The sequence below is a fragment of the Sarcophilus harrisii genome, chromosome 1 (genome assembly GCF_902635505.1).
Source record: "Sarcophilus harrisii chromosome 1, mSarHar1.11, whole genome shotgun sequence".
NCBI classification, from domain to species: Eukaryota; Metazoa; Chordata; class Mammalia; order Dasyuromorphia; family Dasyuridae; genus Sarcophilus; species Sarcophilus harrisii.
Window position 1 is genome coordinate 8,268,681 of NC_045426.1, and position 24,994 is coordinate 8,293,674.

The 24,994-nt window shown below is 40.2% G+C and overlaps 1 protein-coding gene and 1 gene segment (V, D, J or C); both read left to right on the top strand.

Moving 5' to 3' along the window:
• Positions 1-8,396, top strand: part of AMPH (amphiphysin) — a 181,015-nt gene extending 172,619 nt beyond the window's left edge. Inside the window, exons 18-21 of one of the 2 annotated variants that reach the window (XM_031951921.1) lie at positions 440-652; positions 3,071-3,331; positions 4,664-4,765; positions 7,725-8,396. In XM_031951921.1, the coding sequence (XP_031807781.1) occupies positions 440-652; positions 3,071-3,331; positions 4,664-4,765; positions 7,725-7,832 (684 nt within the window). In that variant the 3' untranslated portion in view covers positions 7,833-8,396. The remainder of the gene's footprint in view (positions 1-439; positions 653-3,070; positions 3,332-4,663; positions 4,766-7,724) is intronic. The other variant, XM_031951931.1, reaches the window with a different exon arrangement.
• Positions 8,397-24,035: 15,639 nt separating this feature from the next.
• LOC100935654 lies at positions 24,036-24,994 on the top strand. The segment is given in 2 exon segments: positions 24,036-24,375; positions 24,467-24,994. Coding segments are annotated over 2 exon segments (411 nt in total).

A 24,994-nucleotide genomic window follows, 5' to 3' on the forward strand; every position in this document is an offset into this window, starting at 1 on the left:
ATTTGTTGATGTAGCTTGTTCATATTCAAGTTTTCAAGGGTCATTTCATGACCCCATTTAGGGTTTTCTTCATTTACCATTTCCTTCTCCAGCTCATTTTACAAATGAGGAAACTAAGGCAAACAGGAGTCTTTTTTGTAACTGAGTCCATATTTGAATTAAGGAAAATGAGTCTTCCTGACTCCAGACCCAGTGCTCTCTCCACTGTGTTATCCAGCCAGCCCCAAAGTCATGGCTAGTTACAGCTTTGCTGTTTTTTATTTAATGTAATTCCCCTCAGTACTCAGATGGACACTGGGATCCAGTGAATTCCAGTGCCTCAGAGAGTTCTCTGGAAAAGTAGAATAAAAAATTAGGAAACCGGCTTTGGTCAAATTTGAGTTTGCACTCACACAAATGGCCAGGTCTGACCTCTTTGGGCTAATCTTCTTATTTGTAGGTGGTGACAGCAGAGGATGTTGACATGGTCCCTGCGGCTGCTGGAGCCCCAGCGGGGGTGGCCGAGGGAGTCCCAGAGACTGTCACAGAAGGAGAAGCCCTCCCCTTGGGTGAAGGAGAGACTCTTGTTGAGACCCAAGCTGTGACAGAGACCATGGAGACCACTGAAAGTGATAGAACTGGGACAGAAAGAGTGGAAGCAGCTGGAACCCAGGTAAAGGCCCTGGTGGAAAATGGTGGTCAGACAAAGTGGCGTGTGTTACAAAATGGCAAACATACCTGCAGATGCTGCAACGGTGTGTTTCCATTCCAGATTGTAAGCCTGGAGGGTCAGGTCAAAGAGCGGCTGCTTATGATCCATCGTCACCAGGGGGTGTCTTACCTGAGATCTGCCTTGGCCCTGTGCTGGTTTACATTTTATCAATGGCTTGGATGAAGCAATAGATGAAATAGTCATCAAATTTTCTGAAGACTCAGATCTGGGAGTCATAATTAACCTAGAATGTGACAGTCAGGATCCAAAACTATCTTATCGGGACAGGGCAAAGGACAACAAAGGTCGATTTCAGCCTGCTGCCCATTTTGTTTTGTTTTTGAATAATTGCATTTTAAAATATTAAAAACCATTCTTAGCTGGAGGATTATACCAAAAAACCAAAAGAAAAAAAAATTAGCTGGTCAGATTTGGTCCATGGACAGTATTTTACTGATTTGTGCACTAGAGCATTGGGCTGAAAATCAATAAAGATTATTGTAAATTCTTGTACTTAGCTACAAGAAAAAAAATCAACTTCAGAAGTACAATATAAGATATATAAGATAATATATAAAATAAGAATAATATAAAAGAAACAGCTATTCTCAAAAAGATCTGAAAAATTTTAGTGGACTGTAAGTTCAATATGAGGTACGATGTAGGAGTTGGGAAAAAATAAAGCTGATGCAATTTAGGACTGTCCTTAGATGAATAAATGCACCTAATAATAAAGTGGTGAGATTCCCACCATCCTCTTCCCTGGTCTGATCTCTTCTGGACCATCATGGTCAGTTTGGGGCGCCATAGCTAAAGAAGACCATTGATCAGCCAGAGCATCCATAAGAGGGCCCATGGTAAAGGTCTTGGAGAGCACATCATATGAGCATTGATAAAAGGAACAGAGGATCCTCAGTGAGGAGAAGAGAAGGGGAAGAGGGACACAGAGATGTACTGTCTGGGTATTAGAAAGGCTGTCTTGGGAGGAAGGATCTGACCTGAGGCTGAAGGAGGAGCAATGGGGTAAAAGGTGCAGAGGACGATTTCAGCTGCACGGAGGGGAAGCCGTCCCCAGCAGGAGAGTCAGGGTCCCCAGGTCTGAAAGAAGAGGCTGGATGTTCACTTGTCAGTGTTGGGATGGGCGTATGAGTGGAGTTCGGGGCTTTAGAGCTCCTTCCAATGCTAGTTCTGCATTTCTGCAGACATTTGGCATTTAATTTGCCATAGCAACGTGCTGTTTTTTTTTTCTCCCAGCAAAATGTCAGCTCTTGGAAGGCTGGGACTATCTTGGTCTTTGTTTATTTAATTTTTTTGTTGTTACTATTGTCTTTATCTGCAGGGAGTATAGGGAGCTTCTGGAGAGAAACTCCTTCATCCCCTGTAAAGACCTTCCCTGCAACTTCTGATCTTCCATAATTGTCTGGGAGTACTAAGAGACTAATAACTTTCTCAGAGTCATTCAACCAATATGTATAAGAGAGACTTTGAAACTAAGCTTTCCTATCACTGAAACCAGTTTTCTGTCCACTAGATCCCATTGACTTTCTTCTCTGGTACCACATAGGAGGGATTTAGAAGTGCTTGATAGATAAGGAAATGAATAATACTAATAGCCAGTATTTACATTTTGCCAACTATGTGCCAGGAATTGTGACAAGTGTTTTGCAAATGTTTTTTCATTCAATTTTCACAACAATCCTGGGAAGGATTATCCCCATTTTACAGATGAGGAAAATGAGACAAACAGAGGTCAAGGGACTTGCCCAAGATCACAGAGTAATCTAGTAAGAGTCTAAGGTTGGTTCTGGACTCTGGTCTTCCTATTCTAGGCAGCATTTTAGTGGGGAAGAAGGAAGGAAGGAAGGAAGGAAGGAAGGAAGGAAGGAAGGAAGGAAGGAAGGAAGGAAGGAAGGAAGGAAGGAAGGAAGGAAGGAAGGAAGGAAGGAAGGAAAAGAAGCTGCTACCTTCACTCACCCTTGATCTAAACCAATTTCCTTCTTCTGAAGAGGAGAGAGTTAAATGGATCATGAGAACTGACTTCCAAATGATAGACCATCAAATTCTAAAAGAGGGATTAGTTCTTCTTCTTTTTCCAGGGCAGAGCTGTAAGAAGTTGCAAAAGTGGCTTTCAATACCATGAAAGAAAAAAATCACAATGAACATGAATGGAACGGATCTTCTCTGGAGATTGTAGTTCACTCTCTGGGAGACCTTTGGGGATATAGAAAAGGGAATTCTAGTTCAAAGTAAAAGTAAAATCAGTGGCCTCTGAGGCTTCTCCTTGAACCTTGGACATTCTAGTATTAATGTTTATTGAAATGCGTTTTTTGTAGTTCAGTGACAGTTTTGAGAATTTCTAAGTAACTTTTTCTTCTTCAGGAGAAAATCATTCCTTCAGTTGTCATTGAGCCTGCATCCAACCATGAAGGGGAAGATGAGCAGGAAGAGGAGCTTGGGATGGCCAGGGAGGTCAAAGAGGCAAGAGAAGACATTTCTGCCCAGGAGGATTCCAGTGAGCCCTTGGCACTGGTCAGTGACCAGAAGCCACTGAAGGATGCTCAGCCTGCAGCTCCTGGTGGAGTCTCTCCCCTCCCATCCAGTGGTGAAGCTGCACTAGTCCCTCCAGGCTTCCTCTATAAGGTGAGGTGGTTCCTCTATCATACAATCATTTAGGGTGGGTTCCAGTGACAGCAGGAGCATTGCTCTGATCCTCAGCACCTGTTCTCACTCACTTGGGCTCAGAAGTGACCCGGGTGGTCCCAAAGTCTACGATTCCTTCCCTCTTTGCCTCCTGGATCTCTGAAAATCTTTAACTTCCCTCAAGGCACAGCTAAGCTGCCCCTTTTCCTGACCTCTTCAGTTATTAGATCTATTTCCTCTAGCCCCTCAAATTATTTTAGATGTTCTTCCTATATATTTTATACCAATTTATAGAAATTGGTATATTTCTACCAATGAAATATGAACTTCTTGAGAGCAGGTCATTTTTGAATCTACAATGTCCAACAGAATTAATGGATGGATGGATGGAGAAACTCAGAGAAAATCTCAGAATCTCTAACTTGAAGGGACCATAGGATCCAGTGGCCCAACTCTCTCATTTTACAGATAAGCAAACTGAGGCTGAGAGCATATTTGCTCAGGGTCACAAAGCTAACTAGCATGGGAAGCATAGACATAGGTTGGAACTCACTTCTTCTTGACTCAAGCCCAGTGATCTCTCCGCTCTGTCACCTCAGTGCTTCCACCAGATAGCTGGACTCTTTCGTTTTATTTATAAGATAACCAAGTCCAGCCTGAAAATTGGCTTGCCCAAGGGCCCAGAGCAAAAAGGAGGTTCGAATGCAGACTTCCTAACACTCAGACTGAAGCTGGTCTTTATTTTGCAGATACTTACCATGTGCTAGGGTTGAAAGAAAGTGTAGCTAAGTCATTATCCCTGCCCTCATGCAGTTTATAACCTAGTACCTGAAGGTAAAGTACCTTGGATTATAAAATGCAAATTACTGACCCAAACTGATGCCTTGAATTATAATTTCAGGAACCTGACTTGAATATGGAAGCACATGCTGAGATGACCTTTGGATAATCAATAAATCATGATCATTCAAAATGGCCCAGCTGAGGGCCAGGACTCTGTTGTCTCCCTCCTCCATGACCTGCACTTTGCTGTGGGCTGGTCTTCAATTATTTGTTTTAAATAGCACTTTGAAGGCTGCATGAATTACAGTGACTCAGTAAAGAAAGTACTATAGGTATTACTATACCCATTTTACAGATCAAGAGACCAAGGCTCAATGATTTGTCTAGACTCTCATAGTTCCTCCTAAGAGTCAAAGGCAGGATTGGATCCCAATCTCCTGGACCAGTGAGCTGTAGATTTTTCAGAGGATGTACTCAGGAGGGTTGGGTTTTTACTTTTTAACTCTCCTTTTTAAGCTGATCTGATGGTCCTTCATCTCATCTCTTCAGGTGGAAGTGCTCCATGATTTTGAGGCAGCTAATTCTGATGAGCTTAACCTGAAGCGCGGTGATGTGGTCCTGGTGATCCCAGCAGAAGCAGAGGCTGAGCAGGTAAAGCCTGGGCTGAACACCTTCGTGCCTTTCCTCAATTTCCCAATCCTCCTCCTGTGGTTATGGCTCTTTTCCATCTTCGGATATTTTCATCCAGGGACTAGATGTGTCCCTGTCCTAGAGAGTTCATCCATTTGGCCTCTGGATGGCCATGAGCTGAGTGACTGAGGGACCTCGGAAGGTCTCTTTCAGTTGAATTCTAAAAAGAGGCTCCTTTTGCTTGGCTTTGGGGGCTGAAAGGAGAGCAGTGGGTAAATGTGACAGAAAGCTGGGCTCCAGTTCCCCCATATAAGCCACGTCCTGCTCATTAAGCCTGTCCAGAAGTGGAAAGGACTGTCTTGGGAAGTTGTAAATGCTCTTATCACAGGAAGTCTTCCAGCAGAGACTGCATGGCTACATTGCAGAAATTCTGCAGAAGAGCCCGGTCACCGTCTTAGGGACGGACCCCTTCCAGCTCAGAAATCCTGGGATTCTATAAGGGACCATTTTGACTTGTGTTGACTTGTTGCTTTAAGTGACCATTGGGATTCTCAAACTCATATACTTACCAGCCAAAGGGACCTCAGAGACCATCTAGACCAGTTCCCTCATATGAAAGTTGAGGCAACTGAGGCCCCCACAAAAGAAGTGATTTGAGCCAAGATTTGCAGCCAAATCCTCTGATTCCAGCTAGCCCTCTCTCTTTGCCTCCCTCTGTCTCTTAGAAAGGGAGCTCTTTTGCAGAAGTTTCTTTTGCTTCCTCTTGGAACTGATTTCTTAGTTTTCAGTTGACACCTGTTTCAAGTGAGCCCCTTTAGAAACCCCCTAATCTGATTTGATTTTCTATTTCCTTTGGTATTTTCATCTCCCTTCCTGAGATGTCAGGGAAGGCATGATCACCCTTGAGTTTTCACCTTGTTTCAAGTTGAGTTGACACTAGGATTCCAACAGTTCTCCACCCTATATTCGTCTTTTACGTATTACAACGTTGGCTAATGCTTCTCACATCTTCCCCTCATAAGCCAGTCATGAGTATTTATTGGCAAGAATCAATTGAAAACATATTTATGCCAGACCTGACCTTTCCTCATTCGAATCCCTTCAAGAGAAATCCTTAACCTTGGCCACCTTCCTTTATTATTCTCATGAGCTTCAATGGAATTAAATGTGGGCATTTGTGAGAAGAATGGACCTCATATACTTAGGAGAAGTGGTCAAAATGCTTCGTCTATCATCTATCTGTCCAAAGCTCATCTTAGTCCTTTGTATGGATGACATCGTCATTTGCAGAAGGCTGTTTTTCTCCTCAACTAGGATATTATTAATTATTTTATTGAGTCTTTTAATTTCCATGCTTCTTTTTCCCCTTCTTCAGAATTTGCCTAAGGGCTTATATTTCTGGTGTGTTGGGCACTATCTGTTTATGTGCTCCTCACATCAGGGATGCAAATGGATGAAGCTTTCTGTGTTCTTACTTCTAATGTTCTTGGGCTATGTGGGGCACAGACTCAGATTAAATCTGCTCCCACACTAGTCCTAACTGATTCATCTTCCTTTGAATATTAAAGGAATATCAATTTTTCCCAAGAGATAAAACTTCTCCCAACACATTCACTTTCATCTTCCACAACCAAATCATCCTCAGCTTCACAAAGTCCTTTGAAGCAACAGCCAGAAGTTTTCCCAATAAACCCATACTATGCTGTAGAGCAGGGGTCCTCAAACTTTTTAAATAGGGAGCCAGTTCACTGTCCCTCAGACTATTGGAGGGCTGGACTATAGTAAAAACAAAAAACTTTGTTTTGTGGGCCTTTAAATAAAGAAATTTCATAGCCGTGGGTCCTCAGCTGCCGCATCTGGCCCACGGGCCGTAGTATGAGGACCCCTGCTGTAGAGTTTAGAACATGAAGGGAGCAGTAAGGGCCTTTGTCCGACCCCTTTGATTCTCCTTTGTCTAGTCTGTTTCCTAGAGCTACCTCGACTTTTTTAACCAAGACCAGAAGTTTTGATAACTGCTGCTTCACAATATACCTTGAAGTCAAGGAAGTGCTATTCCTTCTTCATCACTCCTATCTTTTTTTAAAAATCATTTCCCTTGATCAAGATAGAGAGCAAAAGCTTTCCAAAAACATTTTATTATTATCTTATCAAGTTCTATAAAGTGCTTCTTTAGTAATATGATTGATATAGTATAAATATATTAAGTTTGATAGTACGGCCATTTTTATTATATTGGTACAGCCTAGCCATGAACACCGAGTATTTCTCTATTTAGATTATTAATTATTCACATTATTAATTATAAATTAATTACATATGAATAACTCTGTGATTTAATTTATCCAAGTCTCTTGTGTGCTTTGATAGGTTGATCCCCAGATGTGTTATGCTTTTTGTAGTTATCCGGAATGAGATTTCCCTTTCTTTTATTGCTTTTAGTATTTTGCTATTATTATAGAGAAATGCAGTCATTTTTGTAATAGGAAACGTTGATGAAGTTACTCATTGGCTTTGGATCTAGCCAGTGTTTCCTTAAAGGTGGTTATTTCCCCCTATGAGAGTGCAAATACCATGAGAGCAGGGACGGTTCTGTTTCTCTTTGTATTGCCCCACAAAGTAGTGTAAGACTTGGCACATAAAAGGGCTTTTAAAATGTTGGATTGATGTGTTCATAGAAAGCCACTATATACATACAAGGGAATCTTCTTTCTCCTCCTCTTCTTCTTCCTCCTCTTCAGTATCATCATCATCATCACCATCCTTCTCTATGTGCAATGGAGAGAGCCCTGACAGAAGTCAGTGGACATGAGTTTAAATCTTTCTTCTGATACTCATTCAACCTCCCCAGCTCTTAGTCACCTTAAGATAAAGTGGAGGGCCTGGACTAACCGGCTGCTGGGGTTCCTCCCACGGCTAGATCTCTTGCTCCCCTCCAATGTTCAGCCGATGATCCTGAGAAAGCTTGTCCTTTCCCTTGCAGGATGCAGGCTGGCTCAACGGTGTGAAGGAATCGGACTGGCTGCAGTACAGAGACCTGGATACCTACAAAGGCCTCTTCCCAGAGAACTTCACCCACCGCCTGGATTAGTCACCCCCTCTCCCCGGCCCTCCGGGGCCGAGGTGAAGCTGCTCCGTAGAGAGCTTGGCCAATGGCTTTCCAAACCGACGGGAAGACGAGGAGCCCACTTGGAAGGCTCCACCGCTAACGCTTTACAGACTGGTGTCCCGCAAAGCCGGGGGAGACATATTCAAGGAGCATGTGTTGAAAAAAAAAGTTAAATTAAGTCAAATTTTAAAAAGTCAAGTGAACTCCTCCGAAGCAGCCAAGGAGGCCGTCCTCCTTCGTTCTGTCTGTGACAACGGGTTTGTTTGTGCTTTCTCTGAGCTATGGTGAATCCCGTACTTGATCCCTCCCCATAAAGTCTCAATTAGCTTCCTCAAGACCAGAACCTTAATTTCTCTGCACTAAGTGTATTGTATTGAGCTGCTGTGCTGCGGAAGGTTTGATAAATAATCCTGTGGTGAGACACAGTCCTTCTCCTTCCCTACCCTCCTTTTCTTTCCCTCCCTTTCCGCTTCCCCTTCCCTATTCTTTCTTTTTCCCCCTCTATCTTTTTCTCTCTCTTTCCATCTTTCTCTCCCCATTCTCTTTGTCTGTCTCTCCCTCCTCTCTATGTCTCTCTCTCTCCTCTGTCTCTCTCACTGTGTCTCAATTCTTTCTTCCCTCTGTCTCTCCTCTCCCTTTCTGTTTCTGTCTGTCTCTGTGTATGTGTCTCTGTCTGTCTCTCTCTGTATGTCTCTTTGTTTCTCCTCTTTCTCTTCCTGTCTTCTGCCTCTCTCTGTCTCAATCTGTTTCTCAGTCTTATCTCTCTATGTCTCTCCCTCTCTGACTCTCTCTGTTTCTCTCTCTCTCTCTCTCTCTTTCTCTCTCTCTCTTTCTGTCTCTCTCTACCTATTCCTCCTTTCCTCCCTCCCTCCCTCTCCCATTTCCCTCCCTTCCTTCCTTCTTCTCTCCTTCATCCTTTCCCCTCCCTCCCTTTCTCTCCCTCCTCCTCCTCTGTCTCTCTTTTGCTCTGGGTTGTCGTTGTTCAAATCTTAACTGCTGCAAACATTTTCAGTGTTCTTTTCTGCCATATCTCTCTGTCTCACATATCTCCAAGCCCATTAAGCCCTCCCATGCAGCCAGAGATCGCAGGCCCTCTGTGCACACTTGCAGCCCCATAGGCCTCCCCGCCTCCTTAGTCCAGCCTCTCCTTCGGTTCTGTACCTCGGTGTGTCACGGGGACGCGTATTGCTCTTATCCTGTCTGGCATCACAGTCCATGGTTTTGTTTCCCAAGCAAAACTCGCAGCCCTGTTGCCAAAGCATGGGACGGCGTCTCTGTGTGTATAATGTGCACTTTTCCCAGTGAGATGATGAACAGTGATTTTAAAGCTGCAAAAGAATCTGACATCAGTGACTTCTGTCGCTGAGGATGAGTGAGTAAAATGTTCCCTAGCACTAATGTGAGTGATTAAAGAGTATACTTTTGTATGGGATTGGCCGAAAGATGGGGGAAAGAACCTATCCCCAAACACACCTCCATGAAAAAGAAATCTCCCATTTACTTTCACTCCTTATATTTATGCAGCTCGCCTTCACAGATCCTTTAAACGAATTCAATGATATATCGTGTATCCAGAAGTCATCTGTAACCATTACGTTTTTCAGTGTTGTGTCATTCCAAATAAACCTTTGATCCTCCACACATGAGCTGAGTTCCTCTCGAGGAGCGGCGTTTCTGAAATTTGGTTCGGTCTGGAAGTCAGGGCATGGGGAAAATGGAAAATTTCCATTTTACAGATTAAGAGCTTGGGATTTGGAGAGATTAAGGGACATACCCAGGGTGATATGTGTCTGACTGCAGATCCAGAAGGTAAATAATGACTTGCTTAGAGTTAGTGGGGGCACCAGAATCAGAATTCTGGCCTCCTGCTTTTCAGGACAGGAGTCTCCAAAGTGGGGGACAGAGGGAAAGGACTGTGAATAAAAGGACCTGGCTTCGATCCTGCTTCTGCCTCTATTAGACGCAATTTCCTCATCTGTCAAAGGAGGAGATTAGAGTAAACGACCTCTTAGGTCCCTTCCAGCTCTAAATCTATAGCCTTAGGAGTTGGTAACATCAGAAATGGGGGCCTCTCTCCCTAAGGCACACACCAGAAAAATGAAAGCCCAGAGAAGTTTTTGGTTGGTGGATATCTAGGCCTTCTCTCTCCTTCTGAACAGCTCTTAACAGCAGTGAGATGACAGCCCCTGAGGAAGGGCCCTGTCCAGAGTTCCACTAGTGAGCACCAAGTCTGGATACTAGTGGCAAATCCAGGTTTACTGCCTTCATAATCAGCAATTCCTTTTCACAGCAGCCTCACTCAAGACCATATTTCTTCCTGGCATTTTTATGTCACTGTGTCTGTAGATGAATAGATCAAAGAAATAGGAAAGTCAGTTAGTGGGTCCATTGTCTGCAGGAGATAATTCTTCACCCAAGCAAAGGGACTTTTTGGTGATTGAGTATGTATTAATCTCCCAGCACTCTCTCCAGGATATATGGTGACCAAGGCTCCGTAGTTGCCACATGTTTGCTTTCTATATGCTCCTGATTCATGGTTAGAACTCCCCCGTGCAAAGCTCCTGACTCCCATACTTTATGGAGCTCAAGGAAATAGTTATTATTAGGGTCAATTTTTTTCCTGGAACTAATTTATGACAGAGCTATGGCATCACATATGGCAAGAAGAAAAAGGGATAATAATATGGCACACGTAACAACATAATTTCTTCTGCATAAAATGGAATTAAGAAAGATTTAGGGTCCGAAGTAACTCCTCAGCTTGTTGGCAATGCACTGTGAATATTAAAAACCAGTATTGAAAAATTAGCCAGGGGAAAGTGGAGCCAAGATGGCAGAGCAAAAGCAGGGACTTACCTGAGCTCCGAACAAAATACCCCCAAATACCATCAGGAAAATATGAAATGAAAACTTTTCTAGCGCAGGATAACTTAGAAGGTTGGCAAGAAAGGTCTGTTGCTCCAAGGTGAGAATGGAGTGTAATTCAGCACAGGTTGTGCCGGCACAGACCTGGGCCCAGCAAACCAGGAGCAGGCATCTAGGTGACTGGATCAATGGCAGCAGTGGTAGTTTCCAGACTTCTCAGCCCACAGACAACAAGGGGATATGACAGTTGGTCAAAAGGAGATTGATGGGGAAATCACCAAGGGCTTATAGTTGGATCTAGGTCAGTCCCAGTGCAAGGAAGAACACAAGTGTATCAAATGAAGCAGTGGAGTAGGGACCCTAGTCATAGTTTCATGGTTGAAAAGAGTGCTCATAGTCACTCACAGAACAGTGTTCATTACAGGAGAATAGCGAACATCCATTTCCTTAGATCATACCATCTTTAAAAGAGCAAAAACTTACAGGTCCCCAGAATGACCTCTGAAAATAGCTGCATTAAAAAAAAAACTGAGGCTTGCTCCCTCCACTTGGAAAGCAAAGCCCCACTTTAGTATAGAGTTAAAAGTCAAGAAATAGGCTGTGAAATGAGCAAACAAAACATATGATCATAGAAAGTGACAAGAAAGATCAAGCCAAACATTTAGAAAAAGACAACAAAGTCAAAATGCCTTCATGCAAAGCCCCAAAGAAAAATATGAATTGGTCCCAGGCCAGAGAAAAGCTCCAAAAACAATTTTAAAATCAGGGAAGAGAGATAGAGAAAAAATTAGGAAGGGGAATGACAGTGGTGCAAGAAAAATCATGAAAAAGAGTCAAGAGTTTGGAAAAGGAGGCACAAAAAATACTGGAGCAAACTACTCCCAAAGGACTATCAATGTGTGCATTCCCTTTGATCCAGCAGTGGGGCTGTATCCCAAAATGATCATAAAAGAGGCAAAAGGACCTACATGTGCAAAAATGTATATTTCAGCCCTTTTTGTGGTGGCAAGGGACTGGAAACAGAGTGGACGCCCATCAGTTGGAGAATGGCTGAATAAATTATGGTACATGAATGCTATGGAATATTATTGTTCTATAAGAAATGATCAGCAGGAAGATTTCAGAGAGGCCTACAGAGGCTTACAGAAACTACTGCTAAGTGATGGGAGAAGCCCAAGAGAACATTGTACACAGTAACAAGATTATTTGATGACCAGTGATGGACTTGGCTCTTTTCTACAATGAGATGATTTAAGGCAATTCAAATAAACTTGGGATGGAAAGTGCCAAGGGCCTCCAGAGAAAGAATGGACACTGAATGTGGATCAAAACATTATTTTCACACTTTTTTGGTTGTTATTGTTGTTTGTTTTTTGCTTGTCGTTTTCTTTCTTACATTTTCCCCATTTTGATCTGCTTTTTCTTGCCCAGAATGACCGATATGAAAATAAGTTTAGAAGAACTGTACATGTTTCACCTATGTCAGATTGCTTGCTGTCTTCAGGATAGAGGAGGGAGGAAGAAAGGCAGAAAACTTTTTAAGACAAGACTTTGTAAAGACAAATGTTAAAATTAACTTTGCTGGGGCAGCTAGGTAGTGCTATGGATAGAGTACCAGTCCTGAAGTCCGGAAGACTTGAGTTCAAATGTGACTTGAGATACGTAAAGCTTCTTAGCTGTGTGACCGTGGGCATGTCACTTAACCCCAGTCGCTTCAGGGGAAAAAAAACCTACCTTTGCATGTATTTGGAAAAATACAATTACTCTTAGGAAAAATACTGAAGAAAATAACATCATAAATTAAATAAAAGTGGCACAATCCAATGAAGAGAAGAATGCCTCAAGAATCAGACTTGGCCAAATGGAAAAGCTTGTACCAAAGCTCACTGGAGAGAATAATCTCTTAAAAGTTAGCATGGGGCAAATGGAAGCTAATGACTTTATGAAGCATCAAGAAACAATCAAACAAAATAAAAAAAATGAAAAATAGAAGAAAATATGAAATATCTCATTGAAAAAACTTACATAGAAAATAAATCCAGGAGAGATAATTTAAAATTTTTTGGACTACCTGTAAGTCATGATCAAAAGAAGACCCCAGATATCATCTTCCATATTAGGGGAAACTACCCTGATATTTTAGAACCAGGGCATAAAATAAAAATTGAAAGAATTCTCCAATCTCCACCTGAAATGAAATGCCCAGGAACATTACAGCCAAACCCCAGGTCAAGGAGAGAATACTGAAAGAAACCAAAAAGAAACAATTCAAGTATTGTGGAGTTACAGTCAGGAAAACATAAAATTTAGAAGCTTCCACATGAATGTATCAGATAGCTTGGAATATGGTATACTAGATGGCAAAAGAGTGAAGAAGAGTGAAGATGAAAAATACACATTCAATGAAATAGAGGGCTTTCAAACAACCCCGATGAAAAGACCAGAGCTTAATAAAAATGATGACTTTCAAATATAAGATGAAAAATAAGGATAAAAAGATAAACAGGAAAGCAAAATCATAAGGGTTAAATTGTTTATATTCTTACCTGAGAAAATGATATTTATAACTTCCAAAAACTTTCTCATTCAGGCAGTTAGAAAGAATATACATAGACAAAAAGTAGGGCAACTATGCCCAAAGGGCTATAAAAACCATGCCCTTTGATCAAGAAATATGATTTCTAGGCCTGGATCCCAAAGGAAAAAAGAACAAAAAGGAAAAGGATCTATGTGCACAAAAATATTCATCACAACTTTTAGTGGAGGCCAAAAATTGGAAATTAAGTAAATGTCCATCAATTGGGGAGATGACTGAACAAGTTGTTGTATATGATTGTGCTAGAATGCTATTGTGCTTTAAGAAATAAAGAACAGGATATTCTCAGAAAAATGGAAAGATTTACACTAAGTGATGCAAAATGAAATGAGCAGGATCAGGAGAATGGTGTACACAGTAATAGCAATATTGCATGACGATCTTTTAAAATGAATTGCTTAGCTATTCTCAGCAAATACAATGATCCAAGACAATTCTATAGGATTTATGATGAAAGATGCTGTACAGTTCCAGAAAAAGAACAGATAGAGCATGAATGAATTTGGAACTCAAAATATGAAAACAAAAAACAAAAAACACCACTCATATAGACTCATATCTTCATCAAAATACAATAGACTAAAAAAAAAGAATGTTCCTTCCAATGTGATTCATGCAACTCAACAATTGCAAATTGCCCCCGCTATGACTCTGGTTTGTGACCTCCCACAATTCACCATAGAAAATCCATCCAATGTGCTAAGGAAGTAACCTTTCTTATTAACAGTATGAGAATACTGATGAAACATATAGCTTCCTCACCATGTAACCAGCCCATCTTCTTTTTCACTAATAGATCCCTTTTTGCCCTTTGTTCCATCTTTCCTTATTATCCCTGGTTTACAGCCCACACCATCCATTGCCTGAAGAATATTTCTGAGTCAGCCACAAAACACAAGGAAATATTTGCCTTAAATAGGTAGATCTTGGCTAAAGGAAGAAGTTTGAGTCATTAAAGGAGTTTTGTAATTTTTGTTTTTTAAAGACAATACAGCTATTCTATTAAACTCTGAACTCAGCTCCTTCTCAGATCAAATTAAGCCAGCAATTATTTATCAGATTGGTACAATATTCCAATTGTTTTAAGAGCTGGGAATATAAATACAAGCTTATATTCTCAACAAGCTTATATTCTAGTGGAAGAAGACAAGATAGCTGTCATACCGATATAAACACACAAACTCATACATGTATATGTAGATAAATATAATATAAAACTATAACCTTATTTCAGGGAAGAGAAATGTATCTCATTTTTAAAAGAAATTTTTATATAATTATGGGTTATATATATTTATACAAAGCATTGTGTATTCCTTGATGATGGACAAGGTAAGAGAGGTTTCACAATAAAGAAATATCGATTTAGATGTTGCTTATTGTCAGAAAATTTATCCATTTTCCTGAATTATTAAGATACATATTAATAATTCAGGCTATATTTGTATATGTATTTATGTCTATATATACATACACACACATACTTTCATACACTTTCATACACAAGTTGTTCTGTTGTAACATGACATGCATTCCCAAAATTCAAAAATGGTATCAGTGAGACACAGACAAAAAAATAAGGACCTATTAAAAATTGTAGGATGGTTTTATACCTATTAAATAATTAAGATAAATAAAGATAAATACTGATGATATCTGTGACCTCTGGGTGCTTCTCTGCTGGACTTTGGTTCCCAGACAACCCTTGGCTGGCAAAGCCAGTAGCTAAGGTTAATGATGGATGGATGTGAGTGGGAAGTTGCCCATGGCTTTTACAGAAGCAGAAGATACATAACAAATAGAGCATTTTGCCTGATGTTTCTTTATGGAAGTAGGTGTCAGAAGGACTGCAGTTGTGAATTATTTTGAAGAAAAAAAGTTTTCTACTTTCCCGATTTTTCTTACAGAGGAAACTGCACATAAACAAACATATTTCTCATTATGTTCAAATTTTCCAACATCAATCGCTTTGAACAAACTCATATTTTCAAAATGAATGTTGTAGCCGAACTAACTATATATAACCTCAGACAAACATATATGCAAATACATGTTTATATATCTTAATGTTTATATATTTTAACATAGCCATCTTTTGGATGGCTATATCTTTAGAGAAATAGATAGATAAATAGATAGATAGATAGATAGATGATTGATAGATAGATAGATAGATAATGGCAGCTAGATGGTGCAATGAATATTGTGGTGGGCCTGGTGTCAGAGTTCAGGAAGATCTGAGTATCTAAGATACTTATTAGCTTAAATCTTAAAATCCAAGAATCTTAGATACTTATTGACTGTAGTTCCCTGTTTGCCTCAATTTCCTCATCTGTAAAATGAGCTGGATGAAGAAATGGCAAACCAGGATCTTTGCCAAGAAAACTTAAAATGGGGTCATGAAGAATCAGACATAACTGAAATGACTGAACAACATCAAGAGGTATATGCATGTGTGCGTGCATACAACAAGAGGTAGATTTAGGCATTTAAGCATGTATGTGTGATAAATAAGCATTAAGACTTGATCAAAAAGGAAGACAGCCTTTTCATCTGGTGAAAACCTTCTTTGGAATAATTCATGTGCTCTAATGAGTTCTTCCCAATGTTGAGGCAAGGTAAGGAAGACCCTCCATATATTGGGTTCCTCCTTCCACCTCATGGAGAATTTATGTGAGACGTTAACGTGGAGCTGTCCAAGGTAGATGAATATGGAAGAACTGCAATCTCTGTTCCATGTGAGGAAGATCAATTCATTTGAATATCTGAGCAGTCAAATAGAAAGATGCAATGGGATCAGTTTCTGATTATATTGAATGAGATCTCCAGAGGTCACCATCTTTCCTCTCTTGGCTGTTTCATGGCTACAAAGACTATAAATAATCTCCTCCTCTGAAAACATCTAAGGACAGGTTCTGGGTCTCCAAGCCAGCAATCCTCACTGCTCAAGATCTATGTTGTCAAACTAACAATCCTCTTTCTCTTCAAAACTTAGGAAATGTCATCTGATTCCTGGCTCCCCCTCTCTACACTCCAAAGGAACACAGTGAGTTGCTGTCTTCAGACAAATGGCACAGTGTTGAGTCACAACCCATAAATTTTACAGTCACTCTCTTTATACTCTGCCCTCTCTCCTGCTAAACCCTAATTCATTTCATTCAAGACAATAGACTATCTAAATTGAGAGCTGAAAATATCTTAAAATTTCCAGCCTCCACTTTCATTTGAAAAGGAAGAAATTGTAGCTAATAGAGGTGAATTGGTCTGCTCAGCATCCAGGATTTGCTGAACCAGACTTCCAGCCCACAGATTGCATTACTACATGCTTAGTTACCCATAGTGCCTAGCAGCCCAGCATTTTTAAGCAGTCATTTAGGATATTGTTTGCCAGCTCATTATATGGGGCAGGTTGAAGTCCACCTTGCTAAACTAGAATTTCCATGTTATCATGATTTCCATCTCAAATCAACATTCAACCCCACTGACTGGCCCACATGCTTTAGAAAGCTAAGTCGGTAGAAAGATAATGAAGAGTTTGAGTTTTCTTATGGGTTCCACAAATTTCAAAACAACCCCAAGGCCCTCTCTCTGAGTTTCTGCAAAAGAAGAGGCCAGTAGGAAAACTTATGTGTTTGAGAGGATGAGAATTGTACAAATATGAGGCACCGAGAACTGGTCACATGCCACCTGTATGAGACATTCAACAGATCACAGAAGGGATTGTGCAGCCCCTCTCAGCCTTCAATCATGCTCCCAAGGCTTGAAATCCATGGGATCTGAGTTAGGGGATGGCAGGAGAAGATGATGCTCCATACCTCCTATTCAAGCACACGCCCAGAGACTGACCACAAGGTAATTTATGCTTAAAGTTCTTCCTGATTCAGAGTATACCCTAATGTCTGACCGATATGGAAACCAACCAATTGCCAAACACTCATTAAGTGCCTCACTTCCATTTTTCCTCGTTTCCGTGTCTACTGGATATAGCCAGCCAGTGAAGTTAAGTGACAATAAATATCCCTGCAGATTACAGACAAGTCACCAAGGGTGGCTCTGAGGTTACACCTGCCTTGCAGAGTTGTGGTCAGGCTCAGTTGAGATCATGTCTCTGTAGTGTTTTGGAAAATGATGTGCTAGAGGGTAAGATAATTGTATCCACATGAGAGTTGGGGTCCTAGATGCATAGGCAAAGCTTGTGGGTAGTGTACATAGATATGATCTGAGACCTCAACTCTGCAGGGGAGGGGAGCCAAGAACTGTGTCTGAACCATAGGCACGCTAGGTAGGAGGGCCCTGGGAGCACTTCAGAGACTGGGAACTCTTTATTCCCATAAAATATCTCCATATCTATATCTCCATGTGTCTATGGAGTAGGGGTTGAATCTGAGTTTAGAAGGAAAACCACTTATCAGGAATATGGTGTTCTCTCCACCAATCAAAAGCCACAAATCCTATCATATATGCATCTATCTATCTTCTCTTCCTTCCTTCCTTCTCCTCTTCCTCCTCCTCCTCCTCCTCCTCTTCTTCTTTCTTCTTCTTCTTCTTCTTCTTTTTCTTCTTCTTCTTCTTCTTCTTCTTCTTCTTTTTTCTTTTTTTCTTCTTTTCTTTTGCCACTGCTGTTGCTGCTGCTTCCTCTTCTTTTTCTTCTTCTCCTCATTATTATTTTGTCATTTCCAGTTATATCTGATTCTTTGTGACCCCATGTATGATTTTCTTGGCAAGGATACTTGAGTAGTTTGCTATTTCTTTTCTAACTCATTTTATAGATGAGAAAATTGAGGCAAACTGGGTTAAATGACTTGCTTATAAACCACAACTACTAAGTGTCTGAGGCCTGAAGTGAACTCAGAAAGATGAGATTCTTGACTCTAGGCCTGCACTATAGCACCACCTGGCTTCCATAGTAGGCAAAAAGTTATGGGTGGAAGCCTGGTTGCAATAGAGATACCCACTATTTTCATAAACATTATCATAGCCTATTGATAGGTGTCTTGATGCACTGGCTAGTAATTTCTGGGATGTTTGAAAGATGTGGGAGAGAAATACAAGGCTCTGAGCCTCTCGGTATAAGCTTGACTCTCCATTCTAATCCACCTCTGCTGGAGAATGGACAGAGGATTTCAGAAGTAAGCAACAGAAAAGAGTTGTTAAAATGTGGCCTGTGGATTCTCTTGTCTCTGAATGGTTGTTGTGTACTCAGCCTTGTGCCAGAGACAGATCTAAAGAGAAAGAAGACACTATCTCTGCCCTGAGGAAATTTTTAATCTAGAAGGCGAATGAAGATATGCATTTAAATAACTTTAATGTGACATAAACAGAGATGGCTGGACCACAAGGGAGGTACCCAAAAATACCAGGAGAGAGAAGAAGCAGCCAGATACCTTCTGGCAAGGGAAAGATCCTTCTTTCCTTCTTTTTTTCTTCCTTCATTTTTTTCCTTCCTTCTTTCTTTCTTTTTTCCTTTTTTTTCCTTCCTTTCTTCCTTTTTTCTTTCCTTCTTTCCCCCTCTTGGAGTTCACAGACTAGATTGAAACCCAAATTACTGTGATTCTTATTCATCTGCTCTAGCATTTAGTTCATACACATTTAGTATCATTACTACTATTTTTGTTTATGGTACTTTTTATCAAAATGTACTTTCCTTCCTTAACTTTTTTAATAAGATCTATTTTTACTTTTGCTTTATCTGAGGTCACAATTAGTACCCCTGCTTTTCTTTTACTTTTTACTTTACTTTTTAATTTACAAATAATTTTATTATTTAGCATAATAAATTCTGTTCCAGTCTTTTACCTTTACTCTGTATGTGTCTCTTTGTGTCAAATGTGTTTCTTGTAAACAACATATTGTAGGATTCTGTTTTTTAATCCACTCTGCTATTCACTTCCCTTTTATGGGAGAGTTCATCCAATTTACATTCACAGTTATGATTACCAGCTCTGTATTTTCTCCCATCCTATTTTTTCCCTGTCTATACTTTTTTCTCTCTCTTTCCATCCTGTCCTTAGTTGCTGTGATTCTTATTGATTGGCCAGCAAAGGATTCTAGTTCAAGCCCATTTGGTCTTTGTTTTACTTTCTCTGGTTTAAATATTAGGTTTATAATTGGCTCATAAAAGAATATTGGTAGACTGATCTCTTTCTCAATTAAAAAAATTTGTGAAGCTTGAGTACTAACTTTTATTTAAAAGTTTGATGGAATTCTTCTATGAAACCATCAGAATCAGGAGATGTTTTTTGTTTTTTTGTGTGTTTTTTTTTAACTTATATAATTTCTGTACAACTTGAGCTGCTTTCTCTTCTGAGATCAGATTACTTAAGATCTCTATCTGATCTTATGATAGTTGGGGTAATTTATATGTTTGAGGTTATTCCTCTATCTTTTTGTATTCTCAGTTTTGTTAGTATATTATTATGCATGATATGTTCTGTATATTCTTACTGGTTTTTTTTCTGATTTTGTGTGATTTTACCTTTCTCATTTACTATTTTATTGATTTGATTTTCTGCTCTTCTTTTTAATTGGATTAGTTGAGTTTATCAATTTTATCCATCTTTTCAAAGAACCAACTTTTAGTTTTATTTCATTTCCATAGGATGTTTGTTTATATTTTTTTCATTTCTCCCTTAACTTTTCATTCTCTTCCTTTGTGACTATTTTAGGCTTGTCAATTTGTTGGTTTGCTAATTTCTAATCATTTTCATTTTATTAATTATTTTTCTATTTCAGTAATGTTTGCTTTTAAGGATATAATTTCCCCCCCAAGGCCTCTTTTAACTACATCTCAGAAATTATATCATAATTATTCATTTTCTTTTAAATAGTTATTTTTACATGATTTGTTCTTTAATGCACTCATTATTTAAGATTTCACTGTTAAGGCTTTATTTGAAAATGCCTTTTTTGTTTGTGATCTCTGTTGTTCTTTATTGACTTTTGGTTTATAAAGTATTAACTATTTTTGCCTTTATATAGTTTTTCAATATCTCAATGCTCTAGAATATGGTCAACTTTTCTAAAGGTTTCATGTGTCATTGAAATATATGTATGTTATTCTGCAGTGCCATTTAGAAAACACTGTAATTTCTCCAACAATTTGTTCAGTTCCATATTTTCCCATTTGTTTATCTTTCTTCTGGACTTATCTAAAACTGAGAAAGGGATATTGAAGTCTCTTTTCACCATTGGGTTACTGTTGTTTTGTCTTTAAACTTTGAATGTTTCTTTTATGAATTTGGATGCTAAGGCATTTAAGTTTATATGGTTTTTGTTGTTATTAGTTTTGTGTATAGTTCCTTTCAGCACAGTATCGTTACCTTCTTTATCACTTTTTTCAATTTTTGTTTTTGCTTTTTCAGATAGGATAATTTCAAATCCTGATCTTTTAAAAAATTCTCTTGATATAGAGTATTTTCCCATTGCCTTGTTTTATTTTGTATATATTTTGTTTTTAAATGTGTTTATTATAAGCAACAAATTATAAAGCTTTGTTTACATTATTCAGTCTGTCATTTTTATTTTATTTTATTGGATTGCTTAATTTATTCATGTCTGAAGTTATAAGCTTCTTCCTTCATATGTCTTTAATGTTAAGGGTTTTTTTCAAGTTATGATTTTCCCTCATTTTGCTATAAACACGGTACCTTGATCCTACAATTACTTCAATCTCTTTTTTAAGTTGGCAGAGTCCCTCCCTGCTCATACCCCATCCCCTCACCCATCCCTAGATTGTGCAACCACTACTGAGTTCCACACCCTCCCCTGGTTACCTTCTTTTCTCCTATGTTTACCTCAAAATCTCTTCCCTTTGCCTATACTCTCCCACTTCCCTGGGTGCCAGGTTTTAAGTGTCCTAACCCAATATAAGACAAATAGACTTTTCAAGCACCAAATTCTCCAGGCCACTTCCATTATAAGGTCCCCTCTTATGGAGGTCATCTTTTTGTATCTATAAAATCATTCATCAGTGTAATACCCCCCCACCACAAAGGTAAGAACTCCTTCTTTTTCTCTCCCCTTTTTAATTCTTCCTTCTTCCTTTTCACATATTCCACTATAAGTTTTTCTCTTTCTGAGACCACAGAGGTCATCTTGTCCTCATTAATAGATCTTGATTTGACTCCAAAACATTACTCCATTTTCCCTTCTTCTGCTTTATGTACCCACCTATGTTGTAGTGGATTTCCCCCAAAAAACCCCACTGATTCACCTGTAGCTTCTGTATCCATTTTGCTGCTGTTGTTCTTGCCTATTGAATTTATGTATAGTTCCTTCATTTCTCTTCTTCAAAATAACCTCTTTGTTCTATTTTTCTTGCTAAAAACATTTCAATTTCTTTGTTATTTTTGAATTTCCATCTTTCCTGTGGGTTTCAGATTTGAAGGAGAGGTCACCCTCAGTTGTGTCCTTAGATTTATTGCTCTTCAGAACACATTATTCCATTCCCATTATCTTTTCTAGTGAGTTCAGAATATTCTTGCACTATGCAAATACCCTTTTGCTGGTATTTGAAAGTCTTTCTTCTGACTCCTTGTATAATTTATTGTTTCTGAACTGAAATCTTTGGATTTCTTTCATCATGGTGTTAAAGTTTTTGCCTTATGATCTTCTGGGAGATATATGGTCCTTAAATTATCTCTAAATATCATTTCTTCAAAATCAAAATATTTTGTTTACAAAGTGAGTCTGTTTTCTCTTAATGTTGTTTTGCTTTTCTTCTAAATTGGCCTTCATTTCCGATCTTTGGTATTTTTGGTGAGATTCTTTCAGAAATTCAATTTTTCTATTATAGCCATTAGTTTTACTATCCTAGTCATAAATTCTGTTCTCATAATTCTCATTTCTCTTTTGTACCACCCAGGACCAGGAAATTGTGGTTCCATGTTCTTCTCAATAGCCACAGCATCCTCTGTTTCAACAAGTATGAATTGCTTTTCTTTGTTTTGCAATATTTGTTCATAGATGAACTCATGTACTAGATTGGAAGCCATATTTCCTTCATTCAAGACTGTTTTTTTTCTGTTGATTTTTCTGTTTACATTCAAAATCTTGGCGTTTTCGTCTTCCTGAAATCTTTGGTAATTTCAGTCCCCCACCACCACTTTTTTTTTTCATTTTCACTCACTGTATCCATAGTGAAACACTACCTTTCCTATTCGACATTTAGAAGTAAAATCCAAAGAACAATGATCTGATATCCTCAGGATCATGTCTGACAGTTATTTGGTTGATGGTCACCTGTAACTGAAACAGCATCATGGTCAGATATTACTCTCTTGGAGTTAAACTCTAAGGCTCTGCTTGAAGGAGTGTAAGGGCTTGCGCCTCTGTCTTTCATTCTGCCTCCTGTCCTTCCTCCCTTCTTTTAGAGTGTTACTTCTCAGATCACTGAAGGATTGGAGCCAGTTAAAAAACAGTCCCCCAAAGGTGTTTGGTATCGGGTGGAAGTAGATGAAAGGAGGAGGACTGAAATCCTGGGAAGGGTGCCCAGAGCTCTCTCTGAGAAACCAGGGTGTGGTGTTTCCCTGACGAAGGGCTTGTAGTAGATGTGGCTCAAAGTTTTGAGGTGAGTAAATTAGATGTCAGTGCTGAAGTGGCCGGACCCTTCTTGGGTCTCTGAGGGCCCTGGAAACATTAATCCTTGAAAAGAAATGAGGACACGAGCTCCTGGGAAAGAATCTTGGGTTGGATTCTTCTCTCTGGAGATTGCCTACTAGACACACACACACACACACACACACACACACACACACATACACTCACTTACACACATGCCCACACTCACATATACATATACGCTCACTTTCACACACATTTGCTCACACACATTCTCACATACACTACACTCACACATGCACTCACTCTCACATACACTCACACGTGTCTTCGTATACACTTTACACTCACATACTCACACATAATACTCACACATACACTCTCTCTCTCTCTTTCTCTCTCTCTCTCTCTCTCTCTCTCTCTCTCTCTCACACACACACACACACACACACACACCAGGCAGTGCTCCTTTCCCATCACCGTTAGGTGATTTCCACACTGAGAAAAAATATTCTTGACTCCTGCTAGTAGGGATTTCTCAGAGCTTATTCTGCTTAGGTTTCATATGGTTTAGTGAGCAGACCATCAGTGTGAGGAAGACCTAAGTTCAAGGTCCATCTCTGCCACACACTACTGGGTGATCCTGAGTAAGTCACTTATCTCCTCAATACTCCAGACACCCTCTAAGGCTCCAATCTATTAGATAGGAACTAATATACATTATGAAAGGAATTCCTCACAGGGAATTCCCCTCAACAATGGAACTGCAGGTCCCATGCCCTCTTCTCCAACTATGTGCACTACCTGGTATCTAGTAGGTGCTTAATAAATGCTTATTGAATTTAAAGCATTGTGCTAGGATCCAGAGATCCAAAGACAAGAATGAGACAGCTCATGCTCTGAAGAAGATGGCCTTTGCTGAGAGAATACAACATGTATAACAAACTTTCAGTTCAGAAAAACAGGAAAAAAATCATTTTTCATTCATCTGTGCAGGTATGGTAACCCTCCTGGCCCAACTAGATCATCGGCTCTTTGAGGGCAGGGCCCATGTCCTTTTTGTCTTTGTGCCCGGCACAGTGTCTGCACATAATAGACACCTAATGAATGGTCATCGATTGATTTGCATCCCTGTCCCCCAAAAGTGGCCACTATAGAAGGTGGGACACGTCTTATCTCCCCATAATGAGAGTGCATCTGGACCCTGGCATGGGGATGCTGCACAAGCAGAGGGACAGTGGGCCTCCCCAGCAAGGTAGCACCTGCAGCCAGCCCCCACTGTGGGCTCTCTGAAGATTCCCCATCATCACACACAAGCACCTCCCTCGGCCCCACTTTAGAAAAAGTGAACTCCAGGAAGCGAGCAGGTGCCTGCTTCGCCACAGCTCCACACTGACCTTCTCCAGGGGTTTTCCTTTTATTCCTTCTCCTCCGAAGGCCACAGCCCAAGAGGCACAGAGATGTCTGGGTACCTGACCCTTCTCTTAGCAGCTGCTCTGGTTCCTGGTAAGTTGTCTGTCCTGCTGCTCTGGGAAGTCTGGGAAGAGCTGCCCCTGGCTTTTTGCTCACCACCAACTTCTTCCTGTTGTCCCCGTAGCTGGCCAGACTTCCATCATCCTGGAACAGAAGGCTATCTCCATAACTCGCAATGTAGATGGATCTGCAGCCTTGATCTGTGAGATTTCCAGTCCGCAGTTCGATAATGTCCACTGGTACCGTTACCAGGAGGGGAAAGCCCCGCAACGCCTGCTCCGCTATTCCATGACCAAGTCTGAGTCCGTACCGGATCCGGGATTCAGCTCTGAAAAAATCAGAGCTTATAAGGGAAAGGACAACAGCTGCCGACTAATACTGAGTCAGCTACAAGTGAGTGACTCTGGGATGTATCACTGTGCTATCTGGGACGGACCACAGCAGCACAGCTCTCCCCAACTCCTGGACGAAACATGTCACATGAAGTAGCTGAGGTTTCTAGCTGGGAAGCAAGCCTTACTTCAGGAGAGACTGGACACCACTGAGCCCTCACGTGGATTGAGACAACCATGAAGCCCCAGAAATGTCCCCAAACCAAAGAACTTGGGTCAAGTCTTTCAGAGGTCAGTAGAATCCCACTCCTTCCTCTACT